Genomic DNA, 22,340 nt, shown 5'->3' with positions numbered 1-22,340 from the left:
AACTGCCAATTTGATTTTGTTTACTGCCATTTTGAAGTCGAGTAGTGCCAATATGATTTCGATTATTGATGATTTGAAATTGCGATTTGGTTTTAGACCTAAGTTATTTCTGTTATGATTAGCGCCAATTTGAACAAAAAGTATAGTAGTAAATAAAAGTTGAATTATTTACTCCACTTTCCTAAAAAATTCTTGAATAATGAGAATGTTTAAGATTCTTCTTTTCGTCGTCAAGTTTGAAAAATATTATTTACTATGGACCAAACCCGAACCTGCCGGTTCCTTCAATTTTTATCCCCACCAAATTAAATTCAATTCCAGACTGAAATAAAAGAAATCAGGGACGTGGTAGACGGTTTATCTACGTGCATAGTGGGGATGGGATTCTTTCGCGATGATGCAAATTAGGAGAATAAATAAACGCAATTTGCGTTCGGCGACAATCAAAAACGGATAAAGCGGGATCCTCTCGCAGCGAGAAAGCGATGCAAATTCGAATTTGCTCCGTGCAATAAAGATACGATCGGAGATGGGGTCGTTCTTGGGCTTGCTGTTGGTATCCGAACGCGCATCCAACGATCCTCCAGCTATAAAGTTCATTAAACAGTTTAAGACGGGGCAATAAAAGTCATCACCGTAATGTCTGAAACCTATTTGGCACAAGTGGCTACGGGACTGCGCGAACTTGTTATGCCAAATGAATTGTAGGAGGAAGCATATCTCTGTTGGCACGATGATAAACAAAGTTATGTTGGCTACTGTCATTTTTCCGAGCAGTTCGGTTGATACATTTCCAGGTTCTTCGAAAGTCTAGCTCATAGATCACCGGAGTACATTATGTAGAACTACTTAACGAGAGAGCCACTGAGTAGTTTTCGAGGGAATAAATCAGATGACGTTCTTCTGAGAAACCAGACGTGTTGTCCAAATTTTCGATCCGAAACTCGGATTATATTGATTATGTCTCAGAAATACATATATGTTTTTCTCGGTAATATCAAATATTATTTTAATATTCGATTCAAATTTAGTAGCTAGTTGCATAATACATTACATATGTAATGAAGATTTCACGTGAAGAGAAAATGCAGAATAAGATTGTTTAGTACATTTCAACAGAACAGATTCGAAGATTTGTATCGAATGATTTAAGCGCATACTACTTATTTCCCTGTGATTCTTCATTACGTTATGAAAATGTTAACAATTTTTTTTTTTCAGATAATTCGGCATTACACATTATTTCGTTCAGTCTCCTCATGAATAGCTTTCATCAGGTTCAGTTAAGGGTGTCCCGAACTCGACACTCACTGAAAGCATCTCGAGAACTATAAAAAGAGAAAAAAATCTTTATAGACTCCCGATCTCATTTTCCAAAATGATATTATGACATTTTTCAATGCAGTTTTTTAGTCACAGATTTATCGAAAAACATTTACCAGTTACCGATTTTTCAAAAATGCCATCCATTTCAAAGATATTGACTTTTTCGACTGCATTCTTGAAATGGGACACCTTATATATCTATAAATATTTTTCATTTATTTCGAGATTTTAATTTTGTGTCTATTGTATACCTAATTGTTATCACGTCATAAATCGGGTGTTATCAATTTCTATGATGGATTATGAATATCATATGAATCATAAAATTCCTGTTGAGAAAGTTTTAAAATTTTTCGAATATCTGGAACAGAAACCAAGATATAACGAAATATTTGAAAGTCATTTCTTCGAAAGGCCCTCTTCTTTCTCTTTGAGAAAGTTTTGAAATTTTTCGAATATCTGGAACAGAAACCAAGATAGAACAAAATATTTGAAAGTCATTTCGAATGAGCATCGAATTTGGGACAACCTGTACATGCATGAATAAGTGCTTAATTCTGACTCCACGTCAGTGCTTACCTGGTATTTTTATACCAATCCATAACAAATGTAATGATTCATAGAATCCAAAGATAATATTTTCTTCAACAAAACTTGAAAAACTTTCACAATCGATGCTTTTAAATACTAAGTATTGAATAATGAAAGGATTTTTTTGGGGAAGGATTTCCATTGAGTAAAATGAATCGAGTTGTAAAAATAAGAACACAATAGCTCTCGCAATAGCTTCTCCTTATTTGTATTAATAATAATGGATAGGGGATAAACCTCGGGATAAACAATCAAAAAATAGATTGTGAAAGTTCCGATCAAAACAGAGATTACACTTTAGAATAATAACTAATAACTCATCATTATAAATGTTGATATTCACGATTGTCTGTTTTACTCCATCCTAACAATCTTACCCTATGACTCTTTGAGGTAAATGTCAGGCTTCAACTCCTGATCCTGAGATTTTTGTATTTCTTCATCGTTCTATTATCTAGTGCCCATAATATCATTGTGTTCACGATTTAAAGGAGTTTTGTCCAATTCATCCAATACTTACTTTACTCATTGTCGAGTAGATCAGTACTTTATGAGGCAACCTAGTCTTATGAGGCAGAATAACCACACAGTACACTAAGGTCTCTGGATTTAATATCGTTAGATATTTTCCTTTGGTCTCATTTGAAGAACAACGTTTATTAATTTAAATATGTTGAAAAAATCTGACGGTGTTGAATTCGGAAACCTTGGGGCCACCGAATATTTATATTATTTGAAATTCACAGATTATTATAGATAGGTACTTGGTTGATTTGCCGTGTGAAACTGAAACTTTTGATGATATTTATAATTTGATAAGAAATTTATGAATCATGTAGGTATAACTTTTCGAAAAGAGAAAAATTAAGCGATTTTATTTGTTATAGAAATTGTTATAGTTTACATTAAAAAAAACCGGAAATAAAAATAATTTATTACATCGATGGATTCAATCAAAAACAGTGCCTGTAGAATGTTTTTGTTTCATGTTAATAGCACCAATAATAAAGAATTTATGAGAACTTTTTTTTTATAGCTTGAAAAAAGTTGAACTTATAAGGTTTTCACCAAATCAATTTCCTCAAAAATCGAGCCCGAAAATGTACCATTAATTCTTTCTAGCTCAAAGGGATTCTGAGATCCTCCCACTAGACAACGAATTTGGGACACCCAATACAAAGCACTGATATTCATATCTTCAAAATATTTGTGAAAAAACCTTGAAGATAATGTGAATGTACAACTTCGTACGCCGTACCTTGGTCATTTGCAGGAGCACCAGATTGAAAATGAATTTCGAAATTTCGATGTTTTAGCACTACAACTTTTAAACCAGAGAAGATAGAAAAACTCTGATACCCCATTCTCGTTCTCTTTTTCTGAGGAACTAACAAGAGTAGTATTCATTTTTGGCCACCTTCTTTTGTTTTCGAGTTATAAGCAGAAATTGGAAAAATGGCGATATCGTAAAAATTTATATTTCCGCTAATACTGATGATAGTGCTCTGAAATTGAAATATCATAGAGGCACTTTTGTAGGTAGAATCCAGTGGCGTCTGGATGTGCCATTTTCTGAATATTTAATTTTTTTCTGATTTCAATTATAAATAACATAGTATGGTTTGTATTAATAGGAATAATAGAAAATGGTCAAAAACCTTTTTTTATCTGAGAATCCCAATATTTCTATGGTGTCAACTGTTGATGAGCACAGAAAAATAGAGGTTCCTATAACAAGAGCAGTGTCCTTCTATTTCTATACTTTTTACTGATTTCTACAAAATTAGAATCTATATATATTTAATAAATTTTTTATTTCAAAATGGATTTAGAAATAACGAAAAGATTCACATGATCGACTCTTCCAATCGAGAGAGTTGTAATGACATCTCATTACAACTGTGCATTGCATTGCACATTTTTTTTTTACAGAAGATGCTCGAATCGTTGACCATCCGTAGCAATGCGCAGTCGACTCCTCTTCTCGATACCTCGCACCGAATTCATTAGATGAAAATTTGAAAATGTGTTCAATCCACCTTGGAAATTTTCTCTGGGGCATGATGATTGTCGACCTCCGCCGTGGAGATAGCACTTGAAGAAGAAGTTTTATACTTTCTATGTGTTTACTAACGAAAACTCTGAAGATTACATTGTGTAACCGCACTGTTTCGAACTTGTTGTTATCCTAAAATTTTTATTACCCAATTTTTTTGTAATAAAAACGTAGAAACTATAAAATTTGTTTTAAATCAGACTAATTGTATTCTTCCTTCATGGCCTCGTTATCATTAATGCATGTGCATCTTGCTAATTTCACGTACAACAAAACTGGAGCACGAGATGCGTCGAAAAGGTAGTCCCTAATTATTCGCCACCAAACCAGCAGATTCTTCCCCAAGGTCGTAACTTTCACATTATCCCCCTTGGCCTTGAACGATGATGTGCATCCATGAATAAATGAAATGAATAATGAATCAACTGCGTTTGGTCGCCTCAACAAAACAACCAGTTCCGATACACCAATTGCCCTTTCTTCCCATAAGCATCGGCGTAACCATAATGAATTATGAGTTCTGCTACAAAAAGAGTACGTCTAGCCCACGGACTTACCATAAGGTGCGTCCTAATCGAGCCTCTCATTCAGATCAACACTAACAACCGCAGTCGTAATTGTTGCGCCACAAGACCTTTTCAGTCTTAATGACGGAGAGGATTAATTTTGAGGACTTTGTGCCTTGTGGACTTTCTTTCCTTCGTTCCGTTCGTATGGTTTGGAGCAGGACGGATCAAAATGACGAATTGATATCGAATGCTGTTATGATGGGTAATTAGAAGGACCAATGGTGAAATTTCAGACTGTTCAACTTCTGAAATAGTATAATGAGTATCAAGAACGGTAATCATATTTTATCTAATCATGTGGCAAATTCGTTCATTCTGGCATACCTTGTAGATGTAGAACAAAATCGTGCGGGAAAGCTTAAGTAAAAGTAAAAGTATTTTCAAAATTCCAAATAATTTGAGGTCTTAATTCAAGTTTAACCCTCGGTTTAACCGATACGAAAGCAATTTCCACGGAATGGTCATCCCGAGGGTCACCCCATGACACTATAACAATTTGCCCCTAAAGTAATACTATTTTTATTTTTTTTCTCATGCGAAAACCATCGCCAGACAAAGTAAAATCAAGAGATCAAATTTGTTCAAAAATAAATGAGAATTTCAAAAATTATTTTGTATTCGAGAAAAATATCAAAAGATAGCACCTTTACGACATACGTTTATATGAAGTTTTTTTTTTAAATGATTCCAAGAATCGCCCCTTCCCCCCCTTCAATTTCAGCATATCATAAAGGATCATCGTAAAGTATTCAATCAGAATATCGTGAAAAAAAGTTACATTTCAGTAACAACATTCGAAATTTTGCGTGTGTATTACTATATCAGGTATATGTTCCGGGTTTTCACCATAATTTGACCCCCCCTTTAACTTTGTTACTAAAAGAGGTATAAAAAATTGTTTCTTATTAAAGTTTCACGAAGTCGACTAGTGTTTTTTTAAATGATTTCACAAAACGAAATATATACAGAGTGGGCAACATATTGATGCAACTTCATTTTTTCAAATGGAACACCCTGTATATTTTCCTAAATTCGACTAGCTCTTTTTTCCCTGATTTCGTATATATAACATATATTTGGTCTATCTCTCTTATTCCGAGTACCACAGAGTTTCAAATTTTAAGAACCACTTAGCATGCTCACTAATCAGTTTTCAAGTGGTAGGCTGCGATAACTCAAAATGCCCTTTTTTGAGTTATCTCGATATGACATACGTTTTTCACTATAAATTAGAATTGGATGATTTGGATGCAAGTCCATATATTCTCTCATTGTAGCTCTCTTATTTTTATTGTTCTTCATATAAAGTGAAATTATTTCAAATTTTTCCGCTTCTGTGCATATTCGATAAATAGTTTTATTCAATGACAAAAGTATGTCACATATCGTTACCAACGAGATAACTCAAAAATGGGCATTTTGAATTATCGCAGCCTTCCACTTGAAAACTGATTACTTAGCTTGCCAGGTGATTCTTAAAATTTGAAACTCTGTTGTACTCAGAATAAGAGAGATAGGCCAAACATATGTTATGTATTCGAAGTCAGGGGAAAAAGAGCTAGTCAAATATAGAAAAATATATGGGATGTTCCATTTGAATAAATGAAGTTGCAATCAATATGTTGCCCACTCTGTATATATTTCGTTTTATGAAATCATTTCAAAAAACACTAGTCGATTTCGTGAAACTTTTGTAGAAAACATTTTTTTGCACCTCTTTAAGTAACAAAGTTAAAGGGAGGGTCAAATTATGGTGAAAACCCCGGTACAACTTTGCTTTCGCCGTTCTGTAATAGATGGATGTAGCGGTAAGAGGTAGTCGAAACAAATAGATCGTAGATGTAATACAATAAGCTTATTGTATTAATTCTCGTCATTAGGGGGAGGTTTTGAATTGAATTTTAAATTGTGTTATTGTGATTGTTGACTTTTCAATGTTCTAAAGGCCCTGCGAATTCCTCTTATATACACATTCATTCATTTTAACTTATCATGTAATATTTTCTGATGGTTAAATAAAAATTAAATTAAAGAATTAAATAGACGATTCCAATCCAAATCAGCAAACCAGTTGCAAAACGCAATCGTTATGCAAAAATGCTGAGTTGCGGACTTCGCTCGTATATGCAGCCGCGACCGTGAAAACTTCCTGCGCCGCCGACAAAACAACAAAAAGGACACGCCGATATAATTTCGAATATCGAATCGAACGTTCTATTATAGGGGAACGGGCGGCGTGAAGAGAAACAATGGTCGAAATTAAACCCGATCGGTGCCAAGAATTCGGCCGCCGATGGACGGAACGTCCGCCGGCGTACGGGACGTGACTTTGCGATCGTAGTAAATAAATTCGAAGTAATGACCAATCCGACGCCACTGCAACCGCGACTATAATCATTCCGAATCGGCCTTTCCATATCGAATTTTCTGTAATTGAACGTCGACAGACAGGAATGCCGTTCGGCGATTTTTACGTCGTGATATGATGCCGCACGAGACAGACAGGCTTTCGGTAATTTTCAGGAATTTCGAGACAGGATCGCGGCATTCGGAAGAAGCGTTTTTGGCGGTCCGAAAATTGAAAATTGCGATGGCTGCATGTGAAGAACGATTCCTGCTAACGATCTAGATCGGCGAAGGTCGCGATTGAAGGTTGACAACGAAATTTTGTTATAGGCATGGCTGAAAACACCGGTAGTACCTTCAAAAATAGGAATAAGCAGCTTTTGAGAACTAATTGCATCCCTGGAGAAAACACAACTGTGTTCAAGTACCTATATCCAAGGGTGCAATTGGCTCAAGAATGAACTATCGCTCAGAAAGTACAAAATCAAGTAAGTTCCTCGCTTGAAGACTCTTTCCCTAAACAATTTTCAGGCATTTTGGGACAGCAACGCGGCATTCGGAAGAAGCGTTTTCGGCGGTCCGAAAATTGAAAATTGCGATGGCTGCATGTGAAGAACGATTCCTGCTAACGATCTAGATGGGCGAAGATCGCGATTGAAGGTTGACAACGAAATTTTGTTACAGGCATGGCACAAAAAAACGGTAGTACCTTTAAAAATAGGAATAAGCAGCTTTTGAGAACTAATTGCATCCCTGGAGAAAACACAACTGTGTTCAAGTACCTATATCCAAGGGTGCAATTGGCTCAAGAATGAACTATCGCTCAGAAAGTACAAAATCAAGTAAGTTCCTCGCTTGAAGACTCTTTCCCTAAACAATTTTCAGGCATTTTGGGACAGCAACGCGGCATTCGGAAGAAGCGTTTTCGGCGGTCCGAAAATTGAAAATTGCGATGGCTGCATGTGAAGAACGATTCCTGCTAACGATCTAGATGGGCGAAGATCGCGATTGAAGATTGACAAAGAAATTTTGTTACGGGCAGAGCTGAAAACACTGGTAGTACCTTCAAAAATAGGATTGAGCAGCTTTTGAACTCTAATTGCATCCTTGGGGAGCAAACAACTGTGTACAAGTACCTATATCCAAGGGTGCAATTGGCTCAAGAATGAACTAGCGCTCAAAAAGTTCTAATTTCAAAAAATGTTCCTCGTTTAAAGACTCTTTCCCTAAACAAATTTTTTTTTTATTCTTTCGTTGAAGGCATCGACTATTGCGGTCATTAGCCTCTCCCTAAACAATTTTCAAGAATTTTGAGACAGCATCGCGGCATTCGGAAAAAGCGTTTTTGCGGTCCGAAACTTCAAAATCGCGATTGCTGAATGTCAAGAACGATTCCCGCTAACGATCTAGATGGGCTTAGGTCGCAATTGAAGGTTGACAATGAAATTTTGTTACGGGCATGGCTGAAAAACCGGTAATAACCTCAAAAATTGAAATAAGCTGCTTTTGGACGCTGATCACATCCTTGGAGAATACATAACTGTATTCAAGTATAGTATATCCAAAGTCACTTGGACTAGTCCATGAAATCGCTTGGCCATAGATGTCCCTCAGAAGTAGATACTGCGATATTCTTAAATACCGGTGATTATTTGAAAGTATTGTTAGGCAATAAAATCACTGGCCCCAAAGGAATGTCTGAAAATTTGGGAAACCCTTGTATAATAGAAATATTTAGCTTCCTCCAAGTGACTTTGGATATACTATACCTATATCCAGGGGTGCAATTGACCTCGTTCCCTGAACAAATCGCTCTTCCATTTCGGTACACTATCTGACGTGACTTCCTCATTTTTGTTCGATATAAATTTAATACAATTTTCTGTATATGCGCTTGAAGCTGTCTTCGGCTAATGACCTTTGTTGTTGATGCTGAATTGCTGAATTTGCTTTCGCCGTTATGCAGTAGATGGCTGTAGCGGTAAGGGTAGTCGAAATAAATAGATCGTAGATGTCATACAATATGCTTAGATATTTGTAAAAATAACGCAATCGAAATATTTTTCGACTTGTGTCTACATCATAAAGTTATTTCCGATTGAACATCTCAGCTTACGAGCTGAATTCAGAATCGTTTGAGGGAGGTTTTAATTTTCTGCTTTAATATGAAGCAATCTGCGGCTAAGGCTCATCGAATGCTCTCAAATACCTATGGTGAGGCCGCTATTAGTGAAATAAAGTGCCGATAGTGGTTTCAACGCTTCAAGAACGGTGATTTCGTCGATGAAGATCAGCATGGAGATGTTGAACGACGTCTGTTTGCTTGTAAACAGCTGTTTGCAAGGCAAAGATGGGAGGGATTTCTGCATCGCATTATGACTGGGGGTGAAAAATGGGTTCATTACGATAATACCAAGAGCAGAAAATCATGGGGATGTCCCGGCCATGCTTCCACGTCGACAACCAAACCGAATATTCACGGTTTCAAGGTCATGCTCAATATTTGGTGGGACCAGCTCGGCGTAGTGTATTATGAATTGTTAAAACCGACTGAAACAATCATACGCGATCGTTATCGAACGCAATTAATGCGTTTGAGCCGAGCATTGATACACAAACGGCCGCAATACAACGAAAGACATGATAAAGTGATTCAAGAGCACGACAATGCCCGATCCCATGTAGCAAGAGTGATCAAGACATACTTGGAAACGTTGAAATGGGAAGTCCTACTCCACCCGCCGTATTCTCCAGACTTTGCTCCTTCAGGCTATCACTTGTTTCGTTCAATGGCACACGGCCTGGCTGACCAACACTTCCGGTCTTATGAAGAAGTAAAAAATTGGATCGGTTCGTGGGAGTTTTTTATGGTAGGATTATGCTAGTGTAACGATAAAGCCAGCAAAATCCATGTTTTTTTTCTCAAAAATGTAACCAAAAATGGCAGGGGTTTCAAACGTGAGCCTAAAATTAAGTGTTAAAGATTGTCCATAACAAATCGATTAGCTTGTTCCTCGATTTGTTCGTTCTGCAATATACACGTTAAGTTAGCAGAACCCACGATTTATCCCACAATTGAAAAGCAAAACATTTTTTCACAATAGAAAGAAATTATCCTCAAATTATGACCAGAAAAAATTCCAAAGTAGTTCGGCTAACTATATGGGGGTTGATAGCTCAGCACTGCTGGAGTGCCATACAAAATGTTCGTAAATGAAACGCTTTAAATTTCAAATCTCCATATCTATTTTCCCTCGATTTTTCCTTATATCTACTTAATTATTATTTTTTTTTTATTAAAAGTTGAAATCGAGGTTGAAATGGTATGTTTCAAATCTGACATTTTATCGATATTCCATAATAAATACGTCAATTTCATTTGATGGAGAATTCCCCGTTGAGCCGCACATTGTTTTAATCGAGGTTTCAGTAATCGCAGCTTCAGGAGTGTGCACTTGAATTTAAAAAATAAAAATAAATATCGACTTCAATACACGGTGCGAATTTACTTTATCATCAACTGAAAACGGGTACTACAACAGAAAAAAATGTCATCCAGTTCCATATCAGAGAAATACGGACATACTAATTGAATAAAATCTAATGATATAAATTGAAAAAAAATATTGATTTCGAGATTATTTTAATTGCATAAAAAGCCTCTGAAATTAATGGATCGGATTTCGGGATAAAAGAGTAATGGAACTTAGTGAGTGCAATTTTCCGAGAAAAGCTTTGAACGCTCGTTTAAACGGCAGACGAAGAAGTCTAAAATGTTAATGGGGATCATAAAAAGTTTATCCTGGAGAGGTTCATCATTGATTCTTCAACTTTTGGTTTGAATAATTGTATAACCTGATATCTTCAAATAATGAATTAAAGCTATGTGTATATTGATATTTTGCAAAATAAATAGTTCAAAAACACTCGAAACAAAACTGAATATTCATAGTTTCAAGAGATGAAATTTCCAACCATAAAAGCAGAAGCACTATTAATATTGAATAACAGCTGCTGGGCATCAAACCTCCCTATGGTTCCATTGTAGGGTGTAATGAACATTGTCTACCACGCTGTGCGGAAGACGTTAGGAGAAAAAGACAACAAAAGAAGTTATTCAAGTTTGAGTGATAAAAAACCGATAGTGAATGCAGTCCGTCGAATATAGAAAAACAACCTGGTAATAAAATATATCCGATGATTATTCTGACTATATGAGTATATTCACTGGGTACATCCCAAATTTCAGTTTTCGGGGATCAAACCATATTAAAAATTCTATCAAGGAATTTCTGGGAATTGATCTTATAACAACTTGCTGAAAGGAATTTCTGTCGATACATCTCTGTTCGCACCACTATCTTCTACAGTCTACAAGCGAAGTTAAAGCGGTTTCTATCTTTTAATTTGCTAACAGTACTTAGGTACTACCGAGGGTACTCAATTTTGTCAATTTCCGAGTAAATTTTTTATAGTATTATATTTATTTTTATTTTCTTAGGTGTTAGTAAGGGTGTTAGATAGTCCATGAGAAAAAAATTTATACAGTTTTTACGCGCTCGGTGTCGATAATTTTCGTATTACCTCTCTCCTATTTTCCGCAATTGGTTTCCAGCAGTCTTTATTTTTTAACACGTCTAACATCTTGAAACTATTCTTCAGATTTTGCTGAAATTTTATGTCTCGTATAGAACATCTCTAAAATGGGATCAAAAAAATTAATCAATATAGCTCTGTATACATATTACTGTATTTTATTGAATCATTTCATAATCAGAAATCCCTCAAGAAATCCTAAACGAATCGATCGGATTTTATTTTTTATTTCTTCGATATTTTGATATATTTTTTGGAGGAATTGTCCAATAATACCACAATTTTTCATGCTTTCTTCAGGGAAAATAGGAAATTTGGCTGGTGTAATTTAATCGAGATAAATTTGATCCCTTGAATTAAAACTGAAAAATCGAAGAAATATCCATTATCTATTGAATTGATGAAAATATAATAAGGCTTGGTGTAAATTTGCTACGTTTTTTATTAACTATCTTTTATGATCTGTAATTTATTTTTCAACGATACTCCTGACGCACCGCAATTACTTCTGAAATTATATTGAAGATTAAATTTTATGGCATAGAGTTGATTTGATTAATTGTTAACATCTATCGGGAAATCAAAAGAGTTATACCCGCAATATCTTTGTATTGGAGCAATAAAATACTTCTGGTGTGTACCATAAAGAACCGTGAGGCATTCACGTTTATTGCTAATCCTTGTACACTCGAGCTTCAACGCCAATTCTAATATTGTGCGCTTTGACCATGCCTTATTCAAGAACCGTTTTAATAGATCCGACATAATTTGAATCCAGCAAATGAAACTGCCAGAACAAATTCATAAAATCCGATTTAGATCCTTGGGATGATCGTAAATTCATTTTACAATGTTTCATTTCGGAGAAGTGAACTCAGCAAATTATAAAAAAGTCTTTTTTATGTTCACTATTCCACGGTATTTCGCTATTAATTAAAGGACCAAACCATTATACTTGTAGGATCATGGTTTGAAATCGAAGTTACTCATTTTTCAGAATCCTGATGCTAAATCCTCTGCATATTTGTTACATAGGCGTACAACTTCGATTCCGCCGTTTTTTTCCGATATTCGAGGCTTTATTGTAAAAAACTGGTTATACATTCATGATTCAAAGTTTTTTCCATCACACTACTTTATCCCATCTTTCGGGCAGCGTAAGAATCCCGCGTTGATGAAACTGGTCGTCTTTTGAAGCGATCCAAGAATCGATCCAATTTTTTACTTCTCCATAGACCAGAAGTGCTGGTCAGACAAGCCGTGTGCCATTGATCGAAACAAGTGATAGTCCGAGGGAGCAATTTCTGGAGAATTCGGTGGGTGGGGTAAGACTTCCTATTTCAACGTTTCCAAGTATGTCTTGGCCACTTTCCCAACATGAGGTAGGACATTGTCATGCTGTGAATTTACAGCATTTACGCCGAGCTGGTCCCACCAAATACTGAGGATGACCTTGGCACCGTGAAAATTCAGTTTGGACGTCAAAGTGGAAGCATGGCTGGAACATCCCGATGATTTTCTGCGCTTGCGATTATCGTCCTGAACCCATTTTCCGACTCCAGTCACAATGCGGTGCAGAAATCCCTTCCGTCTTTACCTTGCAAGCAGCTGTTCACAAGCAAACAAACGCCGTTCAACATATCTCGGCTTCAACTTGTACGGCACCCAATTTCCTTGTTTCTGAATCATTCACATGATTTTCAGGCGTTTTGAAATGGCTTGTTGCACCACTCCCAATTATCGTGCCAATTCTTGTTGTGTTTGACACGAGTCTTGATCAAGTAATGCCTCCAATTCTGCATCTTCGAAAACCTTCTCTCTTCTTGGTCTTAGAGGTCAAAATCACCGTTCTTGTAGCGTTGAAATTACTCTCGGCACGTTCTTCCACTAATAGCGGCCTCACCATAGATATTTGGGAGCATTCGATGAGCCTCAGCCGCAGATTTCTTCAAATTAAAGCAGAAAATCAAAACCTCCCTCAAATGACTAGAATTTGACTCGTAAGCTGACATGTTTAATCGAGAATAACTTTATGATGCAGACAGAAATCGACTAATATTTCGATGGGGTTATGTTCACAAACACCTTAGCTCATTGTATGACATCTATGATCTATTGATTTTGACTACCACTTTCCACTACAGCCATTTACTGCAAAACGTCGGAAGCAAAGTTTTACAACTAATATTTTTGAGTTTGCCATGATCAACGTTAATTTTTATTTTAATGATACGATATGTTTTGGTATCCTAAGAATGTTGCGAATTGAACTCAGGATCTCTATCTCCGATCCCATAATAACCAGAAAGGTATTGCGGAAAACTTCGATAATAGCATTAAAACGTGAATGTGTACATACACGAACTCCGCCAATAATCCCCGTGTATGTTCAAAATGCGAAATATAATCAAACTATCGGGTTTCAAAATTAACAGCACTCAGAGAGCCAAGTTTACCTGGTACATTAACAAGTTTCCATGGCAATACACATTTGCTGTATGGACGAATATTTCTGCAACAACATAACAACATCCACGTTTTATGAGAAACTTTCCCGGGGCTAAGAGCATTAATATGCGAAAACGGAATGCTTATATCGACAAATTGTTATAGGACACATAATTGGTTACGAACTGTAATTCGATTCTGGAGGAAGATGAGTGGTTTGCCGCTTCGGATGTCTATCCCAAAAAGAAGGAACACTCCATAACCATTAGGACTAGGGCTGAAAGATTAAAAAAATATTAACAGACTGATCGTGTCATTACACTTTTTGAGAGCTCGTTCACTGATCACATCGCCCTATCATTCCGTGACGATGTATGTAATTTTCGAATTTTGAGCCTTGAATGGTCTCAAACGATAAAGTTTGACTTATGACAGATCTTGGACAAAATCAAGAATGTCCAATGTTTCTCTGACAAGTGACAAGTTCGTGTTTATAGCGTCGTAGTTGAGACTTTGAGGGTGATTTTTTCAAGTTGAATCTTTCAATTTTCATTCAACCTTGTTGGGGAGAGTGGCAACTTTGAAATGTCGAATAAGATTCCCTATTTTTTATAGCAGATCCGTATTCCACTGCAGAAAATATAAAAGTGTGTGACCAACCAAGGGTGAAAGAAATGGAAGATGTTTTAGCATAAAAATACTTCATTTTCAAAACCATCAACCTTCCATTCGAAACATATATCCGTAATATGTCCCCTTTTCGAGATTTTTACTGATTCAGCTTAAAAAATTCACCTTCTCGTTCACCTTGTATAGAATTACAATTTCTAGAGTTGCTAAAACCATAGAAAATTTGAGCAGAAAATCGAAAAAAAACGAGGGAAACTATAAAGTGAATTTAGGAGCTTTATGTGCCAATTGTGCTCTTGGTTACAACCTCGGTTACAACAGAACTAGACGGGCTCTCAAAAGCTCCTGAAGGCACTTTAGTCCTCGCTTTAGTCTTTTCCTCATTTTTTGTATGCTATCATCATCCATTGTTCCATATATGAATCCTTCGAAAAATAGTAAAACGGAGTTTTCATTTTTATAGGGAACATTATGTTGATATATCTCGAGATATCTCATCGATGAAGAGAATTTCGGCAATCTCTGGGGGCGCGCTTTTGAAATGATCAATTCGATGTACCTACTTCAACATTTTCCATAACATTTATATGGTTCGCAAAAGTATTATGGAAAGTGTTTTCTCACATTTACCATATCATATTTGTTAGTTATATTCTTTACCTAAACAGTATTATTATGGTTATCAATAATTAAATTTCAGTGTCGAGTTGAAATCTTCGAACCGTCAGTGAAAAACCAGACTAGACCACGGCTAGAAAAACTCTATTGAACTACCTGGCCGTGAAAGCCTTAAGGCTCATTTTCACGGTGATAGTACTCACACTATCGTGATAGTACTATCACGATAGTGTGATAGTGATAGTAACTATTGCAACAACTGTCACCATGTAAACTTTTTTTTTTACTTTTCGATGGTTACTATCAGGATAGTACGACAGTGCTGTCTCACTATCATGATGGTACTATCGCCATGTAAACTTTTTTTTTTACTTTTCGATTGTTACTATCAGGATAGTACGAGAGTGCTGTCTGACTATCATGATGGTAAGTACACATTTGTAGTGTGTAGTATCCTCGGTAGTATTTATTTATTTATTTTATTTATTTATTTATTTAATCAAACGGAACAAGCCATTTTACAGATGTACCAGAAAATAACTAAACCTAGACATAAACAATATCGAAAAATATAACATAATAGTAATAATAAAACAAAAAAGAAACTAAGAGTAAGAGTATCCGAGTTAGTATCCAAGAAGCTGATGAAAATATTTCATTTCTTCGTGAATTTCAAAACGATCATTGAAAATAATAAAGACCTACTTGCGCATACAAATCTGAAATACAAATCATATAAATACTGAATTTCAGTTTTCTATGTATTGAAAACGGATCAATGAATAGTAGTGTAAAATTTGCAGTTTTTTTTTCAGTCACGACAAGAATTCGATTCTATGTCTCAGATGTCAAGTGGAACTTCGGACTTCTTCTACAGAAATTTAAATAAATTATGTGAAATTAAATCCATTCTTTCTAAAAAAAAAAGTATGGTCTGAGACAAAGGAAACTAGTCGTATTCAAAAAAATATTCGTTGTTGGAGTTTCTGTAAACAACAGCAAAATTAATTATTCGTGAAATGAGGCATCTTTAATAGAAGGCATAGGAGAAGAATCAGAACTCTCTGAGGAGGGCCAAAAGTATGAATTAGCGACCAATTAATTGAGGTTGGATAAAGACGCTTGGGAACTTTTTGGGTCAACTGAGGTGAAATCGATTGCTTCCAGTCATCAAAACTTTTTAGTACAAAACCAATGATATTATTCCGCTTATTTATGAAATATCGAAGTATTTCCACTTTTTATTTTTTTATTGAATGACATAGCACAAAAAATATTTTAGTAGCATCCTCGGTAGCATCTAAGTTTCAGTAATGTATCAACACAACGATAAAGGTGAAAACAAGATTTATCACCTCTATTTTTGCAGGCTTGTTCAAGAGGAACATAGGGCTATCATTTTGCCCAAATGTCTGTAATTTTTGAATTTTGAGCCGAGAGAGATATTGAATGATTAACTTCGACTAACTCTGGTGAAAAATTCTTGGCCTCAGATACAATATAAATTAGGTGTTGATTTGGGTGTAATTATTATGAAAAATTATTCTGATTCGCGCATTTCTATACCAAAAAAAAAAAAAACAATCAATATATAATGCCCCGGTATAGGTACCATTGCTCGCATATTCCATATATCATAGTAAGTAAGGCGTTCATTCAAAAAGATGTAAATAAACTAATATTACCGGCAAAATAACAATATAACCTAATTAGATATCTTCTACGACAAAGTTGAATTCGAAGTTGAGGTACTTTTAGTGAATAAGTGGTAAACTCTAAACTTATTAAAAGATATTGTATTTTATGTGTTATGTGCATCAGTAAACTACCAAAATGGTTTTTCTGCAACTTTGTACTCGACCCCATGAAGAGGAGTTCTTTCATTATATGAGGTCCGAATAGAATCCCAAAAGGTTGTTTCCATTGTGCTAAAAATGAATGAGTTTGAAAGATTTATCGTTCAATAGGCCAACAACAAAAAGTATGTATTTTCGACTAAATTCAAATAAACGAATAGGGTAAATATTTGGTGAGAACCTTTGGAGCTGTTGAGCTATTTACGATTGTAAATAAAGGGAGTGGTTGACTTTATGAATTGAGATGACTGAACACCATGAATCGAAAACCATATGGGATACAGTTACTTCAGAACAAGAAGTAGATGTCGGAGAATCACTGAAGATTATAATGATCATAAAATTTCTTTAGTTTATTATTTTGAATTATGAACTTTTGAAATAGTTTCTGGAAGAGTTAGTAAATAACGAGATAAACATATTTCAAAACAAAACTAAAGTAAAACACTGCTATATATCCGAAATGCATAAAATATACAAAACACAAAACATATATTCAGTTCTGTGGTCTCCAAGACAAGAAATTTCACATTAATTTATTATTTCCGAGATTATTTCTGATCTAAATTGAACTTTTCATTTGAATTGAATCTGCAATTTTGAAATTATAAGGAAAATAATTTCGAACGGTTTATAATTACTTTTATCTACTGAACCTCTATTCGAATTTTGTCCATTAATAATCTCAAACGCGGCACTTCAACTTCGAATCTACCGAGAAAATTTCAAATTTCTAGGTCCTTACGTTAAAGAGTTGTCGTGTTTACAGACCATCAGCCTGACAGAAACTATCAAATTTGAGGAGGCATTCGTCATCAGTGTGCCGAATCCTATCGTTTTGGAGACCATTTCCCCCAAAAACACACCTTTAATGATAGTCGCATAGTTTCAATTAATCACATCTCACGAAATAGAACGAAAAGCTTGAGCCGAGGCTTAGCTTAAGCTTTCAATTCCATTATCGCCCGCATTATCGCAATTATATGTTGATTGTTGATATTATTCCAGAAATTGTTGATTATCCGCAGAATATTTCAATCCTCGTTTCAATCCATATACTCATTGCATAATAATCGTGATTTGATGAATTTCTTTGCCGGATTATCTTAATGTTAGTGTTATTTATCTCTACCAACATGGCCTCTATGAAATATGGCGCGAGCGAGGGCACGAGTCATCAATATAGAACTGAAATTGTCGCCAATGTAAATCCATCAAAGTATTTTCATTAGGCCAGAATCATTATCAGCCATTAAATATATTATTTTTAACCGTTCTAAAGAATTTAAATGGCTTTTGAAATGGCAGTTGAAAAAATATTTCTCAATTAAAATTTGAATATATTTGTCAAGGAATTAATAATATCATCTTCGAAATGCAGATTATATTGGATCTCGCTTTGAATCTATAATTATCCACTATAACAAGATCCACTTAATTTTCAAAAATATCACAATTTCTGACTTATTCCTTAAAAAAGCCACATTATACTTATAAATAGAGGAAATATTCATATATATACTAGATATTGACTACGCCAAACGCTAGTCTTATAGGAAAATAAAAACGAACTTATCGTAATATGGGGTAGTTTCTCAACAAATATAATTTTTTTTTTTAATTTTCCCGAATTAATAGAAAAATGAGTTTGGGCGATAGGAAAATGGTAAAAAACACATAAAAGTAAATTCAAAATTTTACTTTTTTTCACATGATTATCTCTGAAACTTCTGAACAGATTTTGTTGAGATTCTTACAAGTACCTATATTAAGCTCAGCCGAGAGCTCAGAGTAATAGGTATTTAGATTTTGTTTCCATATGAGTCATATGAAAGCTGGTATGAATTATAATAAGGTCGTTCAAAGAATTTATAAATTATTTACTAGGTCATTTTAAAGTGTTATTCTTTACCTCCATCCAGCCGAACAGATGGACAAAATTGAATTCGCCTCATATTTTTCGTTAATAAATGTAACATAATCATTTGAAACCTCGTTTGAAACTATTTCTGCGTCAAAATTAAAAAATGATAATCTATTGGGCGAAATACTAAGGACGTATTCCCCAGAATAAGCAGACATAATGAATGTTATGTAAGCTAGATCCTTTCACATAGTCATATCATCACAAGTTGTCAATTACCGAGACCTCGACCGAGACAATTTCATTATCTTGTGCTCGATCTTTTGTTTTATAATTCCCGAGAACGACCAAATTCAGTGTTTGTTGAAGAATCTACAGTGATGTGATTGAAGTTGTGATGGGACACAGTAACAAAGCCTACAACCGATTTTCCTAATTACTAATTCGCAGAGCTTCTGAAAGGCTCCACCGAGGGTTCCACAGAGGCCCAGGCGAGTCAGAATAAAAAACAAAGCAATACAATATAAATTGCACACAGATATCGTTTGAAGTTGCCAATAGTAGTGGCTCAAGTTCAAATTGTTCCAATCGATTTTTGGACTGTATCTACATATTCCACAACACAAATGTGAAAATTTCGGGAAGAGTTCGGTGGAATAAAAAGTTATCTTTTCTATCGCCTTTTCTTCTTTTATGAAGCCAAGTTGAAATTCTACCTTGAAGCTCTCCTGTATGCTCAGCTTTCCATCTCTCTAACTCTATTGAAATCATCATAACAATGACATACAACATCATGATTCTCAATAGGTTTGCTTATGTTCAAAATAAACTGAGAAAATAATGTATGTATATCAAAAACATAGTTAAATTCGAGGTTAAACTCCTTTCTTCACAATATCGGCTAAGATATTCTTATTACAGTTGAATTTATGGAAAGTTCATTGATTAAACTATCATAACATGTTCAGTTTTCCCTTCTGAGTTGGTTTAGAACCTTTTTGAACATTCAAAGGTCCATGTTCTGGCTTATATTCAACATTGCTACCATCAGGTTGCAATCTTCCCAATTACCCCCAGAATCCCTCAGACAACACTTCAGTACCTAATCACCTAAACCTACCTTTACATTCGTTGGCATCCCTAGACGTAGCCCTACTCCAAGGCCGATCGAAATGGAACGGCTTGCATCTCTCGCAATCTCTTCCAGCCGTGTTGTGCTTACACTCGCAGGCCAACTGTCCATCCTTACCGACAACGCAACGGCTCGCGTGTCCATTGCATTTGCATCTACCGCCTACCGACAGATCCGCCACCGCATACTGATGGGTCACCTGATGCTGTTGCTGAAACGTGTTCATGATCGTGTTCGCACCCGTCTTCGGATCATCCGTTTCGAAGGCTTGCATCTCGTTCACAACCTGAACGGAAGGCTCTTTCGTGAAGTACTCGTCTTTGCCCGACAACAAATGCTCGTCGATCGGGGGTAAGTCTAGGTTGTCCGACACCGGCATGTGGAGACGATTAAAAACGACCTTTATATCGGTCGCCGTCACCCAGTCTTGCAGGACTGAGGAGACGTCGAAGTCCATGGCGCTGGGACGCCCTTCCAAGGTGCTGAAAGCGATCCTCGGGGTTTGGCCGAAGCCTAAGCTGTCACCTCCGGTGTAACGATGGGCGTCTGTACATCTAGCTTCTTGCTCGTTCGCTTTCGTAATGGTGGCCCTGTTTGGTCTCCCGTAAACTCTCCTGCATTGGCTGGAGTAAAACTGGAAAGCCTGCCAGGTCTTCCCGTAATCCATACTTTTGAATATGGCGATCGAGTCCGGTTTCGGAGTGTGAGGACAAAATTGTAGACTGACATACGTTAGCTCGTATTTCTTCCCCAGACTCAAGGTAAGGGTGACATTATCTGGCGGAGCATCTATAGATGTAGCTGGAGGTAATGGTTCAGACCTCCAACAAGTCATATTACTAGGATTATTCAGATCTGTCAGATAAGAAGCTGGGAATCTCGTCTTCGGTTGACGATCGTCACAAATGTGACACTGTGGTGTCGCTCCAGCTTCCGTCGATTCGCAATAGTGTACAGGTGCGACAACTCCACAAGTGGACGAGGCTTTAACGTTCATCCCGAAAGCTGCGTTGACAAACTCCGGCACGCAAGACTTAGGACGGTCCTCATCGTAACAGGGATCATCCGGAATTTTTTGATCTTTGAACAAGTACTTGTCTTCGCAACGGATGGCGGATAGGGTGATCAAGATCACCGTGAGGGTAAGCATGGTTAAAGAGCACTAGAAGAATTTCGCGAAAAAATCAACGCACCATTTCACAGGTTCACTTCGGAATACACCGCGAATAGCGCGACGCACGACGTATAGACCGATAGACCGCCGGTCTCTGGTTGTGCTCTCGACGATCGTGGGATGACTGACTCTCCGGTCTGATGCAGTTGAGAACTGGCGATCCGCTGTCTGTTAGGAACTGGAGGGACCGCCCTCAGCCAAAGGGCGCATACCGTTCGACTATTCAGCATCCCGTCTACCTACTGCCGCGGATGATCGAGAGGCTGTGCAAGGAGATTGTCGTTCATTCGATAATTGGGATGTTTGAGCGTATTAAGTGATTATGTACTTCGAACAATGTTCACCTTGTTGACCTGGGCAGGTACGCTGTTCTCTATATTATGTTTGATGATAAGGAATTAGATGGGATTGTTTTTGATTTGTTTTCACTATCGATTCCCCTTTCTTGCCCAGTTTTGGCTTATTACATAAGATTTTTTTCGGTGATGAACTTTGTGACTCCTAGTGAATTTATGATTTGGGTGATTCAGTTTGGAAATGCTATGAATTTGGCACAAACTTTTATTTTGCCATTATATTTGGAACTATCAAAAATAATTCGTGTCATCATGTCATTTCCAATCTTATTAATTTGATTTATAAGCTCACCGACAAATTTTGCCATATGAAAGGTCAATACAATACAATTTAAAAAATTGGTCAAGCAAACAATCAATCAAGTGTAGATAAAACTTAGTATCAGCAGAAGAAATGTGAACGGGGCATCATACATATCAACGTAAGATACAAGAGCACGAACTCAGTTGAGACTCTACAGGGCGATTTATCCGATTCGACCTATTCTACTTTGATTACTAACTTTGGTGTAGCTCATTCGATTCTGATGAAATTTTCAGTGTGGTACACTCTTCTCAAAAGTCAAGGTTGTTATTGTGATAATTTCAGATGAATTTTCCTCCTTGAAAAAACACTCTGTACATTGAGTTTCCAAATTTTCTTTACTCTATCCGTTTCAGATTCTACCATAATGGGTAATTATTCAGGAATTTTTTGGCACACTTCAGGTTTTTTGAACAATATCGATATTTCGCTCCAAATGCAATAAATTTCTGAACTAGATAGTAAAGTCCAAGG

The 22,340-nt window shown here is 36.2% G+C and overlaps 1 protein-coding gene across 1 annotated transcript in view; it reads right to left on the bottom strand.

Annotated features, from left to right (window-relative positions):
- Window positions 1-21,388, bottom strand: part of LOC123673229 (netrin-B-like) — a 308,617-nt gene extending 287,229 nt beyond the window's left edge. The window contains exon 1 of the mRNA XM_045607698.1: window positions 20,021-21,388. Coding sequence (XP_045463654.1) covers window positions 20,021-21,182 — 1,162 coding nt within the window. The 5' untranslated portion in view covers window positions 21,183-21,388. The remainder of the gene's footprint in view (window positions 1-20,020) is intronic.
- Between the last annotated feature and the right edge of the window lie 952 nt (window positions 21,389-22,340).

This window comes from Harmonia axyridis, chromosome 2 (assembly GCF_914767665.1).
Source record: "Harmonia axyridis chromosome 2, icHarAxyr1.1, whole genome shotgun sequence".
Classification (NCBI taxonomy): Eukaryota; Metazoa; Arthropoda; class Insecta; order Coleoptera; family Coccinellidae; genus Harmonia; species Harmonia axyridis.
This window is presented reverse-complemented; position numbering and strand designations above follow the sequence as displayed.